The sequence below is a fragment of the Barbus barbus genome (assembly GCF_936440315.1).
Source record: "Barbus barbus genome assembly, chromosome: 32".
In the NCBI taxonomy this organism is placed as follows: domain Eukaryota; kingdom Metazoa; phylum Chordata; class Actinopteri; order Cypriniformes; family Cyprinidae; genus Barbus; species Barbus barbus.
Window position 1 is genome coordinate 11,202,421 of NC_136760.1, and position 19,222 is coordinate 11,221,642.

Sequence of the window (19,222 nt, forward strand, 5' to 3'; positions counted from 1 at the left end):
TCTAACAAAAAACATTTATAACTTTTGAAAATGTTGTGAAATGTTTTGAAATTGTCCAAATGTTATTATTTTTATGTCCTTTCCTTTCGGGTCTATAGAACCAATTCTATAGCGCCACCACCAGTTCAAAATTTCAACTTTGAAATGGTAATAACTCCTGAACACCTAAATCCAGAAAAATTTAACTTCGTACACCTGATTACTCTCTTCATGCTGATCACATTGCATAGCTTACATAAAGATTCCACCCATTACAGTAGTGGCCATTTTGAAAAGTAGAGTATTCTGTCTTTTCGCTGCTCCTCCTTCAACATTGATCCAATTCTACCCAAAATTGGCTCAGATGATCTTTGGACTGAGCCACACAGAAATGTCTGAACAGATTTTTTTTATTCAACTTTGTTCAAAAGTTATGATTTTGTGAACTTAACGAGGTCGACCCAAAATTTGTTCAGAGGCTGTATCTCGGCCAAACTTTGATCAATAGAAATGAAACTAGGCCCGCTTCTTCGTGAGATATGAAAATGTGAATTTTTGGTGTTCACAACTTTTGAACAGTCAGTCAGAAAATAAGGATGTCAATTTTGCCAGGATTGGCTGAACCACCATTTTGAAATATGTTGACTTATACTAGTAATCTTAGCATTCTTCTAAGTTACAGGCTAAACAATTACCATTCTGTTTAATGTGACTCTTCAGCTATCGAATTAACCATACGCTGCGTTACAATTAACTTTACTTTGTTACGCTGCTTAAAAAGCTAAAATAACTTTTTTGTCAGCTCATTCTCACACCTAAACCTCTCCTCGGCAGCCTGTCAAATGTGCAACCACCGAGAGGCTCACTCTGCTAAGCCGTTTTCCCCAACCTTTTAGGTCGTGGGTTCGAATCCCGGTTGGCACAAGCCCAAACCGTGAGAGGTCCTGTGGCCAGAAGCGGTGCAAACATTGCTTTTGTTCCAGACGTTGGATCTTCCATGCGTGTTCGTCTCAAATCAGAACCGTGTGTTTGTTCATTCTCATCCCAACTTCTGTTCAGTTTTGAACTTCAGTGCTGCTGAACCCATCTGTTTTTTCAATGTAAGTTCTATTTCTGCTGTTTTTGCTCTTCCCGCTCTGTGCCACGCTACGGGCCAGTTGTGGGCTTGGCCCCGGTAATCGCTACATAAACAGCTGTATTTCTTTTTTTTTTTTATGTATATTTTCTCAACTTATTTATTTTTGTGTTTTTTATTTTTCATAAGTAAATTGTGTGTAAATTTTTCGCAAGTAAATGTTGATGGGATTTAGGTTTTGGTATGTAAAGAGAGGGGGGGGGGGGGGGGGGGGGGGGGATGCTGCTTTTCTCCTTCATTCTTTGTGCTGTAATACAGTCAGTAAAATGAAAAGATGTTATTCTTATCCTATAATGAAATACTTGACAAATTATTCAAAATTAAAAAATAGAAGTCCATCGTCATGTAATGCTCCCTGTTGTTAGCATTTTTCAGTGTGTTATGAAAATGTATGTTTTCCGAATGAGAATTGTTCTGTGTTATGAAACAAGCTTATTTTGAGACCTATATGAAATGTTTTGTTGGTCTGAGTGAGTTTTGGAGGTGAGATCCAAACTGTTTGGCCAAGATACATGTTGGTAATGTAGACTGTATGGACAGTTTTGAAAATGTGGCTTCAGTATTGAACAATGCTTGTTGAAAAACAAGCAGTTGAAAAAACATGTAACACTGTTTTAGAGAAGATTATTTTTAAGGTAAAGAAGAAATAAAATCAGTCGAGTTGCTGTTTGGACCCCAACCATAATCTGAAAATAACAGATGTATTGAGCCATGTATTTCTCTAAAGATGAACATTCGCAATACCAGAAAAACAAGTTACAAATTTCATGACTATTAATTGAAAAAAAGTTCCAAATAACAACGGTTAAACATCAACATAGAAAGATTCACAATACCTCTTGGTGACATTTGTGCCGCACCACCATTTGGATTGTGAGGTTTGTACCCTTAAATAACAATGAGAAAAAAAACCCTGTCAGTGGATAACCTACTATATACGACAAACTAACAGAATCACAAAAATCAAAGAAATTTATATATATAGCGCTGAGGTTTATGGACGCTCCATTGTTAAGAATTTATAAACAGATGCATACGTCACGTTCAATACAGCATTGCTATATACAATACCTATAAAATGCTTTATACCTGTAGCTTCTTTTATCATGCAAAGTTCATTATGTATCTATTATGACACTGTTTCCATGAATGATTTTCACAAGTAACGTGAACAAAATAAAACTGCTGCATAATATATACTGCATATTACAGTACTGTACTTTAAAAATTTTATATATAATATTAAATATTCAAAAAATTGCTAATAGATTACACACCTCTGTGCATACTGTATGTGCCAGGGACTTCTGAATCTTAATAAGAAACTAGTCTGAGTCAAAGTTTTGTGTGATCAATATTTTCCTGTTTAAAAGATTATTTACAATCTATGCTATTTTGGCGTTTCATGAACCTGTATTTGAAAACACAGCTCTGGAGCATTTCTCATTTCCTAAATGGTGTGTCCACGTTTCCTTGTTTCTCTGTCTTCAAGCCTGTGAGCTGGAATTCAGTTCATTTCTGCCATGATGGACATATCAGTTCATCAGGATCTAACTGCGCCATGAAGAGCAAACTGAATAGAAAGCTAAACAACTCATGCACCAAGAATTACTGAATGAATGAATGAACACAGAAGTCATCCTGAATGATTCAGTGTTTTTAAAGAAATCACTACAGTAAAAGATTAATTGGTTAATATTAAGTTCCCTTACTCTGTAACTGCAATAGATCTAACAGGAAATTGTACGCAATTTTCACAAAGTTCTTGGAAGTGATTTAGATACTTTTTTAAAAAAAATAAAAAAGTAAACAGACATTCCCAGATTATAGTTTTCTCATGTAAATAACTTTCTTTTTTTTCTTTTCCCTTGTAAGTTACATACATGAGGGTTTTGTTACAATTTATAAGTGATTCATCGTGTGGCTCTTTACTCGCTGCATTTTTAACTTGGTTATCAGTATATTATAAAGGAAAAACAGACTTTAGTAATTTGATACATCAATATTTCAGCTAATTAAATTTTTAACAACAATCTGCTAATTTTAAAAGCAATCTGCTACTAAACTACCGTTTTAGACATTTTTATGAAACGCGTATATCACTGTAACCATGTGTTACCAGTTGGTTTACAAAATGGCAATCCAGTTAAATAAAAAAAGTAAAATAAAATATTTCATTTGAACATATTGCTACCATCACAACTCAGCTATGCATACTGCTAACATCACAGAAGTCAAAGAGCTCTAACACCACGGACAACACATAAGACCGGAAACACAATTTGTGTCAAATCAACTTGAGGGAAAAACTCCTGTAAACCTGTTCTCGGAAGGTTCAGCTACAAATTACTTCATACAAATCCCCAAACAGATTTATGAGCATTGTTTTCTTATCAGCAGGCTTACCTGTGCCGCCCTGAAGTGTTACGCTTGTCATCCAGAGCAATAACATCATCCTTAGAAGCATCCATCTAAACATTGTAGGGGAACAACCGGGAAAACAGAAAGACAAAGAAAACCCAACCTAATGTGCACAGGGAACAGCTCATAGACAGAGGACACATAAGCTGTCTACTGAGTTTTTAAAACATTTTGTGAGCAGTGGCACCACCTCTTGTGGGGTCATCCACAAAAAAAGCAGCATTCATTTCCCTCCTCCGAGGCTTCATAAAACTTTATGTACCTCACCACATGTGCTAAATAGCTGCAGTGTCGATATTGACAGACACGCCAATTTGATATTAGTTTAATATCGATTAGTGAAGTGGTTTCAGCGTAATTGCACATTCAGATAGATAGATCACATTTCACTAAAAATGCATTTTAACCATTAGCCTGTTTTAACCTTTATTGTCTGTGTCGTGTACAAGACCGAGTCAGGTCCTTGTTTATCAGGAAAGCATCTAATGTCACAAAGATTGATTATTAAGATGAAGCTAAAGCAAGTACAGACACGGTGACCACAGAATCTCTCTCTGTGAATGTTAAACAGCAAAACTACATTCACCCAAACAGCAGTTCACTGTATGCTATTCAAATAAACCATCATATCTGCACTAGCTAGTGAAAAGACTTATGTCTGGCAAAGAGTTTGAAGAGACACCATTTATAGGTTTGACTTGCAGACGTAGAATAAAACCAGCTGACAGTCAGACACTATGTAAACTATGAGTCTTGTCACTCAAATGCTAATACACTTGAAACACAATGCACAAACACACAGGGCTCCAAGTCAATAACATTACGCAATAGCAGCTCTGTTCAACGCAAGTAATCGGAAGTGCAGTTTCCAAAAGAAAAAAGGGAATATGACGTAACTAAAAAATGTTAATGTTGGAACTATACAATTTTTCATGGTAATGGATGATTACAAAATCTTTTAATGCATTTTTCTATAACCTATACACCTTTCAGTAAGGCTAAGCAATGTAGTTATAGTCTTTTCACAACATTCATTCTAAATCATAAATCTATACAATATAAATTTGTTGTAAAATGGTTCCAAACACCCTGTTTTCGTTTGAAAAGTCAAAAGTATATTAACTTTTCATTTTCAGTAAAATCAATGTAATATATTTTTGTTCCTTAATACAAATGTCTTTTTGTATTTTGAGAGAATTTCATGGTACTAATTAATATTTATGCAATAATTATCAATATTTTCCCATTGAAAAGAATACATTTTCTAAGATTTTGATATTACTTTTCAATTATGGCAGTATTTCATATTAAAATGGAGACAATGCCTTTAAAATACAATTTTTGAAGTCAGTTTAGTGCCATCCTGTCGGAGTAAAAAAAGAAAAACATCCGCAATTCCATGGTTTAGCCACTAGATTCCTATATAGCTATATAAAAGGCTTATAAACTCTAGTGGTTTAGGCATAAAGACTTATTTTTATTAAGTTGTGGATCTGGATATATATTTAGACATTCTTCCAAAAAAAAAAAAAAAAAAAAAAGTTTAGATTTTTTTTGTTGAAATTTGTTTGAAATGTTAGTTTTTGCATTAATTTTACTACGGTCAAACCTGAACAGAGAAAGACATTGTTGCACATAACATCACAATTCAACAAAAATTTAACAAACAGGAATGCTTGTGTGAGTGTGTGTTTGACAGACGAAATGTGTATTTTGCACGCTTGATATTATAGAGCGTCCTCCTGTATTGCTGTGCACTTTTTCTGCATCGTGAATGATTTGTAGATTTTGTATTTTTGCGTATTTCCCATTCATTTCAAGTATGACTTTTTTTATGGCCATTTAGCTTTTTAGAATCAAGTCTACAATTTTTTTTTTTTTTTTTTTTTGTGGTCACAGTGACTGCCATAAGTCGCCAAGTTTCGTAAGATTCTGATGAAGCAGCGATTTTTAAAAATTCTAAACTTTTTTCCAGTCTAAAATGACCGAACAGCACCAGAGGATTAAAGAAATATTATATAAACAAAAAGCGATAAAATATTCATATTAAATATAAATATCTAAATCTATATAACTGATGCAAAACTACACTAATAAACAAATCAATTAAATAAATTCAACATAAGGACTCGAACAGATTCCAAGGTCTGTTTTAGATGAATCAATTCACAATTAAAATTTCTAAAGCCACATATGAAAGAGGGGTCCGTTTAGAATGAACTGATTCACTAGAATAAGTCAGATTTTCCAACACTAAGTAGAGAAGTTTAGGACAAAATGATTTACTACACTGACTCAAACGGTTAAAGGTTGGCTTTAATGGAGAGACTGAGATTACCCAAATGAAGTTTAATAGCCAATAAGCGTATACACAATGGATAGCTTTCCAAAAACAGCTCGAGTTAACTTCCTTTCAATATGCAAAGACAGCTCATGAGAAAGTAAAACAATGTAGGTGCAGTAAAAAAAAAAAAAAAAAAAAAAAAAAAAAAAAAAAAACACCACAACACCTCAGTGTCTCACTTCAGCCAGACATTCCACACACAGGACCAAAATCCTCATATCAAGAGGTTAAGAAGAGTTGAAAGCTTGACCTTTAACCCCACAGCCTACTCTTTTCCGATACACATACACTGATGTGTCAAATTACATCACCCTGACCCACCCCAAAACAAACAAAACAAGACTTCTGATAGTTAGAATGACCACTTCATGTCTTAGTTTAGTAAAAAAAAAAAAAAAAAAAGATAAAGTTTATTACAAACAAGCTTTACGTTACAACCTATATGACAAATTGATATTAATGTTCACATTAATGCAAAGTGAGGGGACAACCTTTTTCTGTACATAAGCTACACCAGGGTTCCTCAAATCTTTCCCTGGAGGTCCAATCTGCTGCAGAGTTTAGCTCTAACCCTGATCAAACTCACCTACCTGGGATTTTCTAATGATCTTGAAGACTCCGATGAGCATGCTCAGGTGTGTTGGATTGGGGTTAGAGGTAAACTCTGCAGGAATGGTCCAGATTTGAGGATCCCTGAGCTACACTGTGTAGAGTGATGTTTAGGGATGTGAAGAGTGAGAATTAAAAAAGGAACACTTTGAGCTTTACCACCAGCGATAACCGTTTCTTTTTGTCAGACAAGTAAAAGAACTAACCGTTTAGAACACTCTACAACTCATGTATCAGTGCAAAAACTCAAGAGAAAATGACGTTGCTAGACAACGGTACAGTGTCTAACTCCATTGTGGCATTCACAAATTCTCTTAATGATAATGTGCCCTAAAGCATTTGTTTTTAAAATAGGACTGAAGGCCATGCTATATTATGAATAGCACAAATCAAAGTGGGTTTCGCATCTCTGATTTAGGCAATCTACATAGTTCCTTTTACAAATTTTTATTTATTGTTTTTTTTTTTTTTTATTTGCATGTGCTCTGCAACAGTGATAAGTACATATTAGATATGACACTGATTGAACAATTACAAAAATAAATGAAACTACACCGCAAAAACATTTCACACAAACATACATACTTTTGAAATTAACGTAGTTATCCAAATTAATGCCCAAAACCACTCTTTGAAAGACAGTTGGATTCAAAACAAAAATTATCACCACAAATTAAACCAAACAACTTTAGTGCAACTGTACAATTACATCAACCCCAACAGCTCGCTCTGAAGACCTGCAGACCACAAATCCAACATGATCAGCTTTATCTACGACGCGCTTCATAAGGTTTTCTATGGTCATTAATGACTGAGTATCAGTCACATGGCAAAAAAGTGCTAATTGCCAATTAGTGTGCGAATCTGACCTTGATAGGACTTAAAGATTAAGAGAATTAGGAAAAAAAAAAAAAAAAAAAAAAAAAAAAAGAAATTTAGGGTGATAGAAAGAACACAGATTTGGTTGGTCACAAAATCCAGTTTAATTTAGGCTTAGCGTCGTCCTACGTTTCAGGTCAGTGTAGAGAGAGGTCATAGGGTCAGTGCTCATTTATGATGCTACAGCCAGATTTCCTGTAGCGGACCTGAAATTAGAAAAAAAATTACAAAAATTACAAAAAATATCTACTAAAATTGGGGCCAAATGACACCCTTGGTATAAGCATTTAGTCCTCGATCTGGATACCTTGATACAATCTGCGAAAAGATTAGATTTTACTGTAATTCACCACACTAAACACATTTTAGTATCTTCTGCACAAAGCCACAAGAAGTTATTTTTAGGATACGATACAAAGTTTGTCTTTAATAACAGTCAAAAGTTATAAAAGTTTTGGAAGGGGGAAAATGAGAACCATTACAAACAGGACACCATTAAGCCACATGTAAATGAGTATGAGGACCATATTCACAATGGCAAATAATTCATACCTCAGATTTGCAGAGTGTTCGCTTCTTCAGTCATCTGCATGTAGAGTTAAAATGTTTTTGATTTGATTCAGTCTTTTCTAGTCTCATTTTATAGAGTGGTCAGAGCTGCTGAGTTTAGTGAGAGTCACATGGCAAATAATATATGGTGCACTAGGTGATTTTCATTTCCAAGTGCTAAAACCATTTAAACCATGTCAATTCATACAAAGCATGCAAATAAAAGTTCTGCTTCTCATTAGGACAAACTACACATTTGTAGAGTCGATAAAATTGTCTGCGCTGCATTTAATTTTTCAAAAGGACAGTTTGCCCAAAATGGAGCGATTAATTTACCCTCACATTGCTGCAAACCTGCATGGCATCCTTAGGTGGATCACTAAATACCATACTTAAATTTTTGCCCATACAAAAGTATATCAATGGGCTTCAACATTGTTTGGACCTCAGTGTTCTCAAATGTGTTGCAAAGGAGGTAGTGGTTTGAATTGACATTAGGGTGAATAAAAGTTACAGAATTTTTATTTTAGGCAAACTATCGCCTTGTGTCTGTGATTATGATGCAAGCTTGATATTGTTTTGCATAATGCATTTTTCTCTAGGGGCCATAAGGAGTTCTGAAACATTGGAGAACCAATTTGGACACATGTAAGGGGCCATTCAGAATGTGTTTCACGTACATGCACTACATGTACATTTGACAGTTGCACTTGAGTCTCGCACCTTTTGCAGCATCTCACTTGTGACATGGCATACTAAAAACATGGCACTCAAAGTATCTGTATCAGTAGCCAACGAGCTCTCTGCTCAACATCAAAATCCATGACTAGTGATTTAGCAGTTCACAACGTGCTTCAGAAACCCTCCACCTTCCCCAGCTCCACCTATATAGATCTGCTACAAGTTGATTCAAGTATGCTATAGGGGGTTATTTCATGCATGTTATATTTGCAGCAGCAATATTTCTTACATGTTCACAGCAGCATGTTGTGGATGTATTGGCAGCAGTAAGGCTCAGTACTTGCTCTGCCACAGCAGCGTAGCAGATCTATTCCGCCAAGACCAAATACATTAACATTGTCATGTACATTACCATGCCAATCCCTCCAAGAGTTGTCATGACAGAACTACAGCTATTCTACTGATCACTTCGTCTTAATGGATGACAGCTATGAGAGGAACCCCAGAACAAACAGGTGCACTATGACCAATGAGAGGATTGTTTTACTCGTGCACCTTCGTAAATTGATAAGCTTTAAAATGTTGCCTTGTGAAAGCAATCTGAACCAAGGAGAAAAATGCAACAATGTACCAATTAAAAGGTCTGAAAATGTCCTAAGACAGGAGTGCCTAAACCTGCTCCTGGAAGGCCAATGTCCTGCAGAGTTTGGCTCCAACATACTTGCTTGGAAGTCTAGTGAATCTGAATAGATTTGCTGCAGGACAATGGCCCTCCACATGAACATGTTTGGACACCCTGGTCTTAAAAGAAATGCCAAGTGCAAAGTACTGAGTGGAGCATTTAGACTCACTCCATGTTGTTCTTTAGCTGGTGTACCGTTCGCTTGTCCAGATATCGACAGAACAGTGTTAGCAGGTTGGAGGGCAGAAGAAGTGGCTCAACAAGTGTAGTCTGGGATAGCTGCCTGGCCACATGGAATACTGTGTCCGTCCTGAATGGGTGCCATAAAAACAGTTTACATTTTAACATACCATTGAATAAAAAAAAAAAAAAAAAAAAACCACATTTGTTGCCATTCACTGAACACATACAGATTTCAAACTTCTAACAGTATATTCGAAAATTACAAGACACTGCAAGAAGAAGTCTTAAATTACCGGTTCTCATATATAACACACAGAACCATAAATAATTCAGTATCTACAGAATTCTAGATTTTCAATTACTCACTGTAGTTCTTAAAGTTGGGTCCATTTCTCACAAAGCTACCATATATTTATTTATTTTTTTAAAAAGAGACTTTCAATATAGTGTACAGGATATGACATATGTTTATAGTACTTTTTTGTCATTGCTGGAGCTTGGCAGGCTCTTGTTAAAGTCTACTTTCATTGTATGGAAAAAAAACAGCAATAAGCACAAACAATACCAGGTCTCAAAATCTCCAATGCTGGGCTCCATGGGAAGGTCAGATGATAAAAGCCTTTCTCCCTGCGAGAGCAGAGCATACAACAGCGACAGACCAAACTGCAAACAAAGAGTTCATTTTACATAGCAATACAACTAGGCAACCCTGAGAAAGTGTAAAGCTGTTAAATATCATCCAACGTGGTCATAAAACTATATAAAAATGGCAAGTGTAATTTAAAAACAACTGCGTAAAACCTGACCTTGTTTTGGCAGGCCAATGTTAACTGCGTGTCTTTCGAGTCAGGCAGTGATGCAGTGAACTCTCTGAGAATTCTGATAAGCTGACTGAATGCAAGTCGATCAACCACAGCACGGAGAGATGGATACAGAACAGGCAGAGCCTGCAAAGAGGTTAGAGCTTGATCACATATTCAAGTTAAATACTGATAAAACATTACATGTTCCAGACCTCATATGTATCTTTGCTCATTAATACTGGGAGGTTTTTGGTCACCACGCTCAGGATATGTAGTGATGCATCATGTGACAGGAAGGGGAGGAGTCTGGCCAGCATCCTCTTTCCTTTTGATATTAGTAGACAGGAAATAAATTCCTCTCCAGTGTCCCTGTGATATGGTAGACCATAGGAGTATATGAGATCAGAATCTTACACTGTACACTCACAACAAAGTTCAGAGTTTCTTACAATAGATTAGTGCACCGCAGCTCGTTGTAAAGCTGATCCACCTTCCTCTTAATGTTCTGCATCAACCGCCCTTCCTCATCTTTGTCAGACACTGTTGTCTTCACCTTGTTTGCCTCTTCCACTTCTATCAAAACTATGTACAACTGTGAGAAAGCAAAAGGATTGAATATAGGGCTCAAACTAAATCTTACAAGTTACCTTATTATTGGGTACTTAATACATAGTGTTAAAATGAAAGATGCAGTAGTGATTGGCACTTTAGAAGTACAAACTGCCAAAGTCACGTGATTTCAGTAAACCAGGCTTCGTCATAATTTTGAAACTGCAGTGGTTAACCACTAGGGAACAACCTCTGTAAACCTATTAATCCCAGATTAGAGTCATTAATTTGTAGATTAATTTGTAGTTAGTCTCTTATTCGCCCTTTTTTAGCCAAGCCACCCATAAAACAAAACAAGCCTGGCAAAGTAATACAAGAACTCAGACACTTTATGTAATGCATTTCATTTGTATTTGTAATTGATCAAATTACAAAAAAAAAACCCTGTTTGCACACTCCGATTCTAGGCTGTTACTGGTCAATTGGCAAAAACTAACATCATTTGGTGGAAGGGGTTTTTGTAGTTCTTCCACCACACTATGGAATTCTAACACATTTGCGACTTATTACATAATTTCAAAACCCACATTAAACCATCTTTTCTTCTTGTTTCTCTGATCCCCAACTATAATCGGTTTCATGTGATGCACTTTATCGACGCTCAGCGTATCTGTATTGATTCTCTGCCTGCTGTCGTGTTTACTTCATATATTGTAAAGCAACCTTGAGTTTGCAGAAACAAAATATGCTGCCATCCTGAATACTTCATTCTAATTGATCAATTCAGCAGATCAATTAGAATGAAGATTTAATTAGACTTCAGCAAAGTTGCAGCCCTAGTACTAGGGCATTTTCAGGTGTTTCTTGGTTGCAGAAAGAATGTTGGTTGGCATGACAATATTTCTAGTTAGGACACCATAAGAGTGCAAATTTACAGCCCAATCCAAAAATAACTTTAAGATAAAAAAAAAAAAGTTTACGATACCTTCTCAATAGTGCTCAACACCTCCAACCTTTGCTGTCTAGTGTCTTTGTGCTCCTGCCACAAAAAAAAAAAAAATAAAAAAAAGATAAAATATTAAAATCTTACAGATTACTGCATCCTCAATTAAAAAAAAAAAAAAAAAAAAAAAAAAAATCAAGTCACACCTCATCAGATGTGTTTGCATGAACCGCATCAATTGCTCGTCTAGGAGAGAAACAAGTAGACACTGCAACCTGCCCGAGCGAACCTTCAATGTGGACAACTGAAGTAATGCAAGAATTACTGCCAACTATTAATACTGTAAATTTCTAAAATGGGTATTAAATTGGCTCAGTGCACCACACCTGGGATATATGAGAGCGCTTTGGTAACATAAGGGGTTGTGAGTTTAGGTGGTTCCTTCTTTAACCGGTCACCCAAAAACTCCTCTTCAGCAAGTTTGGCATCCATCCTCTGATAGTACTCCTGCAGAGATTAACAACTACACTTGACCTCCAATAGTGTCTCTTTGTCTTAACTTTCAAAAAGTTGTACAATCAAATACATTTAAACATTTAAAAAAAAAACTCTTTAAAGGGGTCATGAGATGCAATTTCAATTTCCCTTTCTCTTTGGAGTGTTATAAGCCGTTCATGCATAGATAAGATCCCTAAAGTTGCAAAGACTAAAGTCTCAAACCCAAAGAGATATTCTTTATAAAAGTTAAGACTTGTCCACGCCCTCCTAAAACGGCTCATTTAAACACGCCCCCACGTCTAGGCCACTGTATAGGAAGATTTGCATAACACCGCCCAAATGTATACGCAAAGAAAGGGGGCGTGATTTTTATTCTCGATGTAGTACCGTTGCTGCCGCCGGCACCATGTCCTGGAGACGCTCTGTTTCATTGTGAAAGCGAAACTACTTTGTTTAGGCTTCCAAAAGAGGACACAACTTGAAATCAGTGCTTAAGTTGTATTTACAACACTGTTCAACCCCAATATTAGTGTGTGTAGTGCATTTTATGGAGGACTATTTCCTGAACCTGGGAGCGTACCCTACAATACCTATTGTGCACAAAGGCCGTTTCTATAAAGTGGGGCAATTCCAACTTTGCAATGACTCACAGCCTGTAAGTACGTTTATTTAAATAATCTGCCACTGACTATTCAAACGTTTGTCGTTTCTCCGATCACAAATGCAGACATGGTAAAAGACCGTATGGTCATTATAATCAGTAATTATGTCCCCAATGGATGCAACAAATGCCTCGTTTATAATGGGTTTTATTGTTTTGGTCTCGTCGCACCAGGACACAGCATCACAATACAGTAAGGGGCGTAACATTTCAGTCACACGCTTGAGGTATTCAGCCAATCACAACGTACTAGATAGCTGGCCAATCAGAGCACACCTCACTTCTCAGAACGATGAGCTTTGTAAAAAAACACGTTTCAGAAAGGCAGGGCAAAGAGCAGCAACAATAAATATACAGTATGTGGAAAATAATGTGTTTTTTGAACCTTAAACCACAGAGAAACATTGCATTACACCAAATAATGTTCTTTTCAGCAATGTCATTTGACCCCTTTAAAGGGGACCCATTATGCTTCTTTTTACAAGACGTAAAATAAGTCTCTAATAACCCCAGAGTGTGTATGTGAACTTTTAGCTCAAAATACCCAACAGATATTTTTTATAGCTTGTTAAAATTGCCACTTTTAGGGTATGAGCCCAAATGCTCTGATAGAGTATTGTTGCTTTAACTCAAATGAGCCGTTACTCCCGGAGAAGAGGACGGAGCTTTCAAGAGCTCGAGCATTAGCCTTTGCAAATAAACACTCCACTATTAGTACAAGCCTGTTATCTTTACAGAAAACATACTCCGTTTCAAAGTCAGTCATCGGATTGTACTGTGCATAATAAATTTGCGTTTATGAATTACACAGATGGGAGTACAGCAGGATAAAAATAACATAGCATGCCATGCACCATGAGACCAGCTATCACAAACTTTATAAGTCCCACTCGTGATTATGAGCTCAACAAACTCAAGCGATCGACTCCCAATGCTTTCATATGCAACTTTTAACTACCACATTTCTATTCACGATCATTCATGAAGACAGCACCAGTGAAAACAGACAGAGACAATGGTAGCTTTAGCATCATTAGCCTTACAGAATGCCAAGATGCTCTTTCAGAAGGGCAATTTGGAAAACAAACGTACGCGCTAACGAAGCGTTGGTATTGATTCCTACACATTTTGGAGACTTTACCGGGACATTTTATTAGACAATGAAACCTAACCACAGTGTCCTCAGTGGCTCAGATGGAGGGAGTCTATGGAGACTGCTATGTTCGCTAGTGCATCCCAAAACAACACTTGAAAAGCCTCTTTGGCGCTGACATTGTATATCTCCAGCAGCTACAGTAATCAGTAATGTTAATGGCGGAGGCGGACCGCAGTATCTCACTCAGGGCTGTGTCTATGCTTATAGGGCAGCGTCACTAATGGGTGGGACTTTTTCCCCCTCGGTGACGTGAACAGAGGGAGAATCTGAAACTGCTCGTTCTGAGAGACTGTTTATAATTTTTTTTAGATTATAATAAAATGAGTTGGTGGATTTTTACCATTATAGGCTGGTTGTTTTCACACACTGCTGCCACGCAAATGCGTTCTAACACATTATAAAAGTGAATTTTGCATAATAGGTCCCCTTTAAAGCAAACAACCACTGGGATCATGTTGTGAAAAAAAAAAAAAAAAAAAAAAAAAAAAAAAAAAAAAAAAAAGTTAAACCTTTCCAAGGATGGCTAAGCAGTTCCGAACTGATACAGACCTGGTAATAGTAGTCATCCAGATGTGGATTTTCACTCTGTAGCTGAATCATCTGCAACCTGATTATCCATTCCTTCTCTTTATCAGTCATGATTTGGGCATATGGGTCCCAGCTCACTGGCTTTCTGTGAATTATATAATCTAAATTCAGATAAATAAAACTTAGATTTCCAAGAGGGGAAAAAAGCAATGCTCTTTGCCCTCACTGGTGAGGTCTCTGCTGTCGTTGACTCAAAAGCCGCTTATGCTGAGGATGGAACTGGGCAACAGGACCTGGTGCTCTAAAAGTTGACAAGGAAAACTATTGTCAGAACAGACCAAACAGTAACTAGTGAAGTCTATATTATGAGATTATACTCAAAAAAAAAAAAACTCCTTTGTGTTTCATTGAAGGGTTTGTAATAACATAATATTTAATATGCATGTTCCCCTTATTCCTTTATGAAGTAGATCACTAACCTGAAGCCCTGCGTGATGTTGGTGGATGGGCTATAGAATGGAGCAGGGCTGGGGGAGTCAGTCCCAAACTGCAGATGCATGAGTTTGGGTGTGTGGGGCAATGGTGTAGAGAGAGGAGGACGGGAAGGTGAAAGAAAACCTCCAGACTGGAAAAATAAAACAAACAAACATAAGCCACTGGAAAAAAAAGGCTTTATTCAGGAACAGAACATTCCAAATTAGCAGTTGTAGTATGAACAAGGGGGTCACTTGGTTGTATTGTTGCTGGGGTGAAAAGAGTCTTTGGGGACGAAAGGGAGAGCAAGGAACCATGGGATTCTTTTGTGCCTAAAGAAAGAATGGATAAATTTAACACTAGTGTGGTCCCAGCTAGCTTTGCATAGACTAACACCACTCATTTAGAGAATGTAAAATGTTTACGGTCTCCGAATATTAGAAACCCCACTACCTGATAATGACACCTCTGGTTGAAGGACCCAACAAAAGGATGTCCGCTCCTGCCCCGGCTAGTGGAAAAAGGTCTCATAGGAGATAGAAAATTTGGAGACACAGATGGGACCCTGCCATGTCTTGATCCATCAATGACTCCCACGATCGCCTGGTCCTAATTGGTAAAAAGATCAACGTGATCAACAGTTGTGTTGCACAGCTGCAAGATACACATTTGAGATTTGCATGAGCACCTGAAGTATAGATCCCGCAGGTGGCCTACTGGACTTCTGAGGTGCTATCATCCACTGTAAGAAAGACGGTGGCAAACATTACATCCCAGGTCAAACCAAAAATGCTAAATATTGCTACATACTGAAGATTACACACTGTATTTGAATTGAGGTCCTCCCAGTAGGAGCTGAGGCTGCAATCCACAATGGCACTATCAAGACTCTAGAAAAAACAAAGCCAGTGCAAAAATTGCTGGTTAACACTCAATTTAATTTCCCACCAACACTTTTGAAATAGACATCAGGCACATAAACCTTTAGGCTCCGTCGTCCTTCCACAGTCTTCACCACAGCTGGGTCATCAAACAGCTGCCCTCGACCTACTCTCCCTCTCTGAGACCGGCCTGTTGGAGTGTGGGGCCAAACGAGAGATCCCAGTTTGGAGGGTGAATGGGAACTGTGAGGGGAAGGTGATATGGGACATGGAGGTGGTGGTGAAGACTGTGGTGTTGGGGAGTTGTCACTACACAGCAGCAGGAGATCCATAGGGTCAGCATCTGGATTATCACCACTTGTGGCTTCATCTGGGTTCAATTTTTTGCATAAAGAGTGTATAGTGCAAGTAAAAAACAAAAGTAAAAAAAAAAATAAAAAACTGCAGTGAAAATGCTTCAAGGATTAAAATCCATCCAGCTAATTCTCATCTCCCATACCCATCCCAGAAAAAAGAAATGCACTGGAAAGTGTCTGCTTCAGCCATTTAGCTCAATTTTAAATGCATTATATATGGGATTCCAATCCAGTCACAATTTGCGCTTGACATCCAATTCCAGTAAACTCACGGATTTTTATAATATAATACCTAAGCCAAATGTCTCCTCATTGTAGAGGTCAATCTCCTCATCCTCTTCAGCCATTTCCTGCAGTAGTCCACATTCATCATCCTCTTCTCCTTTGTCGCTCCATTGATCCCCATTCTCTGGCCAACTGGCATCAGGAACGGATTCCCCTGTTTTCTCCTGATAACGGAGCAAAATAAAACATTGCTAACAATATCCAAGTCCACGTTAACACAGCATGACCTGCTATTCTCCAGAAACAGCTTATACGAGATATAAGGCTGTTTAACAGACAATTATTAAAACATTTAAATTAATCAGTATTAAAATAATCCACATTTATCTGAACCTTATTATACCCATTTAGTTACTGTGCATATAATCTTGTAGTATTTAATGATTAAGTTTGTTTTTGTAATGTCAAAATAAATTTAAGTACAAATAAACTGAACAAAGGTTACAGATCACAATTATGTTCACTGAGGGTAAAAACTAATTGTAACCGGTCACATACAAATATACACTCATATAAATGCATACCTATTCACCTAAAACGTCACCTGAACACCTAATTTTTTTTGTCAGCTATAAAGCTGAAAACCAGAATTGTATTTTTTATATTGCATACAAAGAAAAACAAACAAACTTCACACTTAATTAACATCGGTTTACTACATTAGTTAAACTACACTCCTGAAGTATGCATTAAACCCATTTCAACATTTCAAAATTAGTCACAACATTAACATGTTATTAAACACTAACTGTATGTGTTAATGTTATTTAATGGATCTGAGCAAACGTGAACTACAGAAGCAAGTCTTTAATCAACTAACGTTAACACTGTAACAGATGTATCTTTTTTTAAGTTGTTGTTAGTAAATGCATTAATCGGCACTAAGGACCTTATTGTAAAGTACTACAGAACATATTTAGTGTGAATGCGTTAAACGTATAATAGGCAATATGCAAGGCATTGGCTTTCCTAACCAAAAACGTTCAATCCATTCACCGTGTTATTGCTTCATGTACTTACGGAATGTTCAGAATCATCCATTTAAATTTGTCAGTATTTCAGAATGTCGTGAAATATTTCGTTAAGCTTCCACACTCGCTGAACGTCTTCAACTACCAGCTCTGTTCCACGTGCTTATCAGTGTTTGGAAATGAACACACCTGCGTGCTTGGAGGTGGTGCTTTAGGCAAGGGCGTAACTACCATGGAGAGTTGCCAAATCCACTTATTTTGGGCTTATTTCCAAAATAAAGTTTTGGATGGTCATTTTGGACCTTGAATAACATGGGGGTATTTTGTGAATGGGAGTATAATGGTTTACGGAATAAGTTTACTTTTGTGCAGAACAAAATCCCTTTTAAAGGCGTGCTCTATGCAGACTTGCATGCTGTGCATTTGCCCCACCATCCCAAAGGGGTCGCTTATTTTGGGCTATTTTCCTGACCGAGTTGCTTATTTTGGTCGTTTTTTCAGATGGTCGTCTTGAAAACAAAAACAAAAAAATCCTAAAAATTTGGCAACACTGCAACTGAATTATGGGACACGTCTTCCCTATTAACCAGATGGCATCCCATTGTAGCTATTTGATATAGGATACTGGATTTGCTCTACTGCACGCAATTTTTCACGGCTCATGTTAGGATGACAAAGTGTCAAAATTAGCATTTTAGGGTGGTCTGTTTCAAGTTTAACAACGCTTGCAAATATTAAAATGACTGAGAAAACCAATAAAAAAAAAAAAAAAAAAAAAAGGCAGGCTACAGAAACCGCACTAATTCCAGCGCAACACTTATGTTTACCGGGTTACAAGCAGGGGCGGACTTACCCATTAGGCAAAGGCGACTGCCTCGGGCCCACAAAAGCCAAGGGCCCCCTAAAATGCTTTATATGAGATGAGCATTAAGCGCGGACACGCGAACGGATGCTGTTTACGGTGTTTATTACCAAGGCACCGTCTGCTTGTCCGAGTTGAACGTGCTTCTTGTGTATCCTGCTTGTAGCAAATGCTTCCCCAGCGCGCGCACACCTTGCTCCGTGCAGCGAGCGACTGAAAGGAGCGCTTTCAGTTAAAACACAGGTATGTTGCTTCTTTAATTTTACATGCAAGTATAGCCGAAATCACAGCACAGCTATTGTCTTTATCTTATGTGTAACCTATTTGATTTTATCAGACGACGGCACTTAGGTGCATTTAGAACAGATAAAAATGTGCGATTAAGTTGCGATTATTCAGGAGTTAACGCAAGACAATCATGCGATTTATGGCGATTAAATATGTTAATTGATTGACAGCCCTAAATTAAAATGACTAAAATTAAATGTAGGCTTACGCTGGTAACTCATCAGTGGACTTTCCTCGTCAAGGCTATATTTTTTCACACTTTTCTCATTCTCGCTAATTCAAGTTTTTATATAAATGAACCTCTGACGGGAACCGATTGTCTTCAGAAAAGTTTTCGATGGCATTTTCATTTTACCTGATAAAGTATCATTTATGAGCTGAGCACTGCCATTACTGTAGAAACCGCTATATTTCTGATGTTCCAAAAGCACCTCCTCCTGACAGAGAATGAATGTGCATTTTTAATAATCCAGTCTGCAGTTTTTGTTCAGACCAATGCGAAAAT

The 19,222-nt window shown here is 37.2% G+C and overlaps 1 protein-coding gene across 1 annotated transcript in view; it reads right to left on the reverse strand.

Moving 5' to 3' along the window:
- Positions 1–5,834: 5,834 nt before the first annotated feature.
- The window catches only part of LOC306852368 (protein PAT1 homolog 2-like), a gene marked incomplete at its 5' end in the record, with an annotated part of 33,303 nt that continues 19,915 nt past the window's right edge, over positions 5,835–19,222 (reverse strand). The window contains 18 exons of the mRNA XM_079389114.1: positions 5,835–7,573; positions 9,449–9,589; positions 10,028–10,125; positions 10,269–10,409; positions 10,478–10,634; positions 10,715–10,857; positions 11,800–11,850; positions 11,964–12,061; positions 12,144–12,264; positions 14,622–14,745; positions 14,827–14,901; positions 15,080–15,225; positions 15,329–15,406; positions 15,528–15,683; positions 15,763–15,816; positions 15,899–15,964; positions 16,057–16,325; positions 16,604–16,760. Of these exons, the coding sequence (XP_079245240.1) occupies positions 7,540–7,573; positions 9,449–9,589; positions 10,028–10,125; positions 10,269–10,409; positions 10,478–10,634; positions 10,715–10,857; positions 11,800–11,850; positions 11,964–12,061; positions 12,144–12,264; positions 14,622–14,745; positions 14,827–14,901; positions 15,080–15,225; positions 15,329–15,406; positions 15,528–15,683; positions 15,763–15,816; positions 15,899–15,964; positions 16,057–16,325; positions 16,604–16,760 (2,109 nt within the window). The 3' untranslated portion in view covers positions 5,835–7,539. The remainder of the gene's footprint in view (positions 7,574–9,448; positions 9,590–10,027; positions 10,126–10,268; positions 10,410–10,477; positions 10,635–10,714; positions 10,858–11,799; positions 11,851–11,963; positions 12,062–12,143; positions 12,265–14,621; positions 14,746–14,826; positions 14,902–15,079; positions 15,226–15,328; positions 15,407–15,527; positions 15,684–15,762; positions 15,817–15,898; positions 15,965–16,056; positions 16,326–16,603; positions 16,761–19,222) is intronic.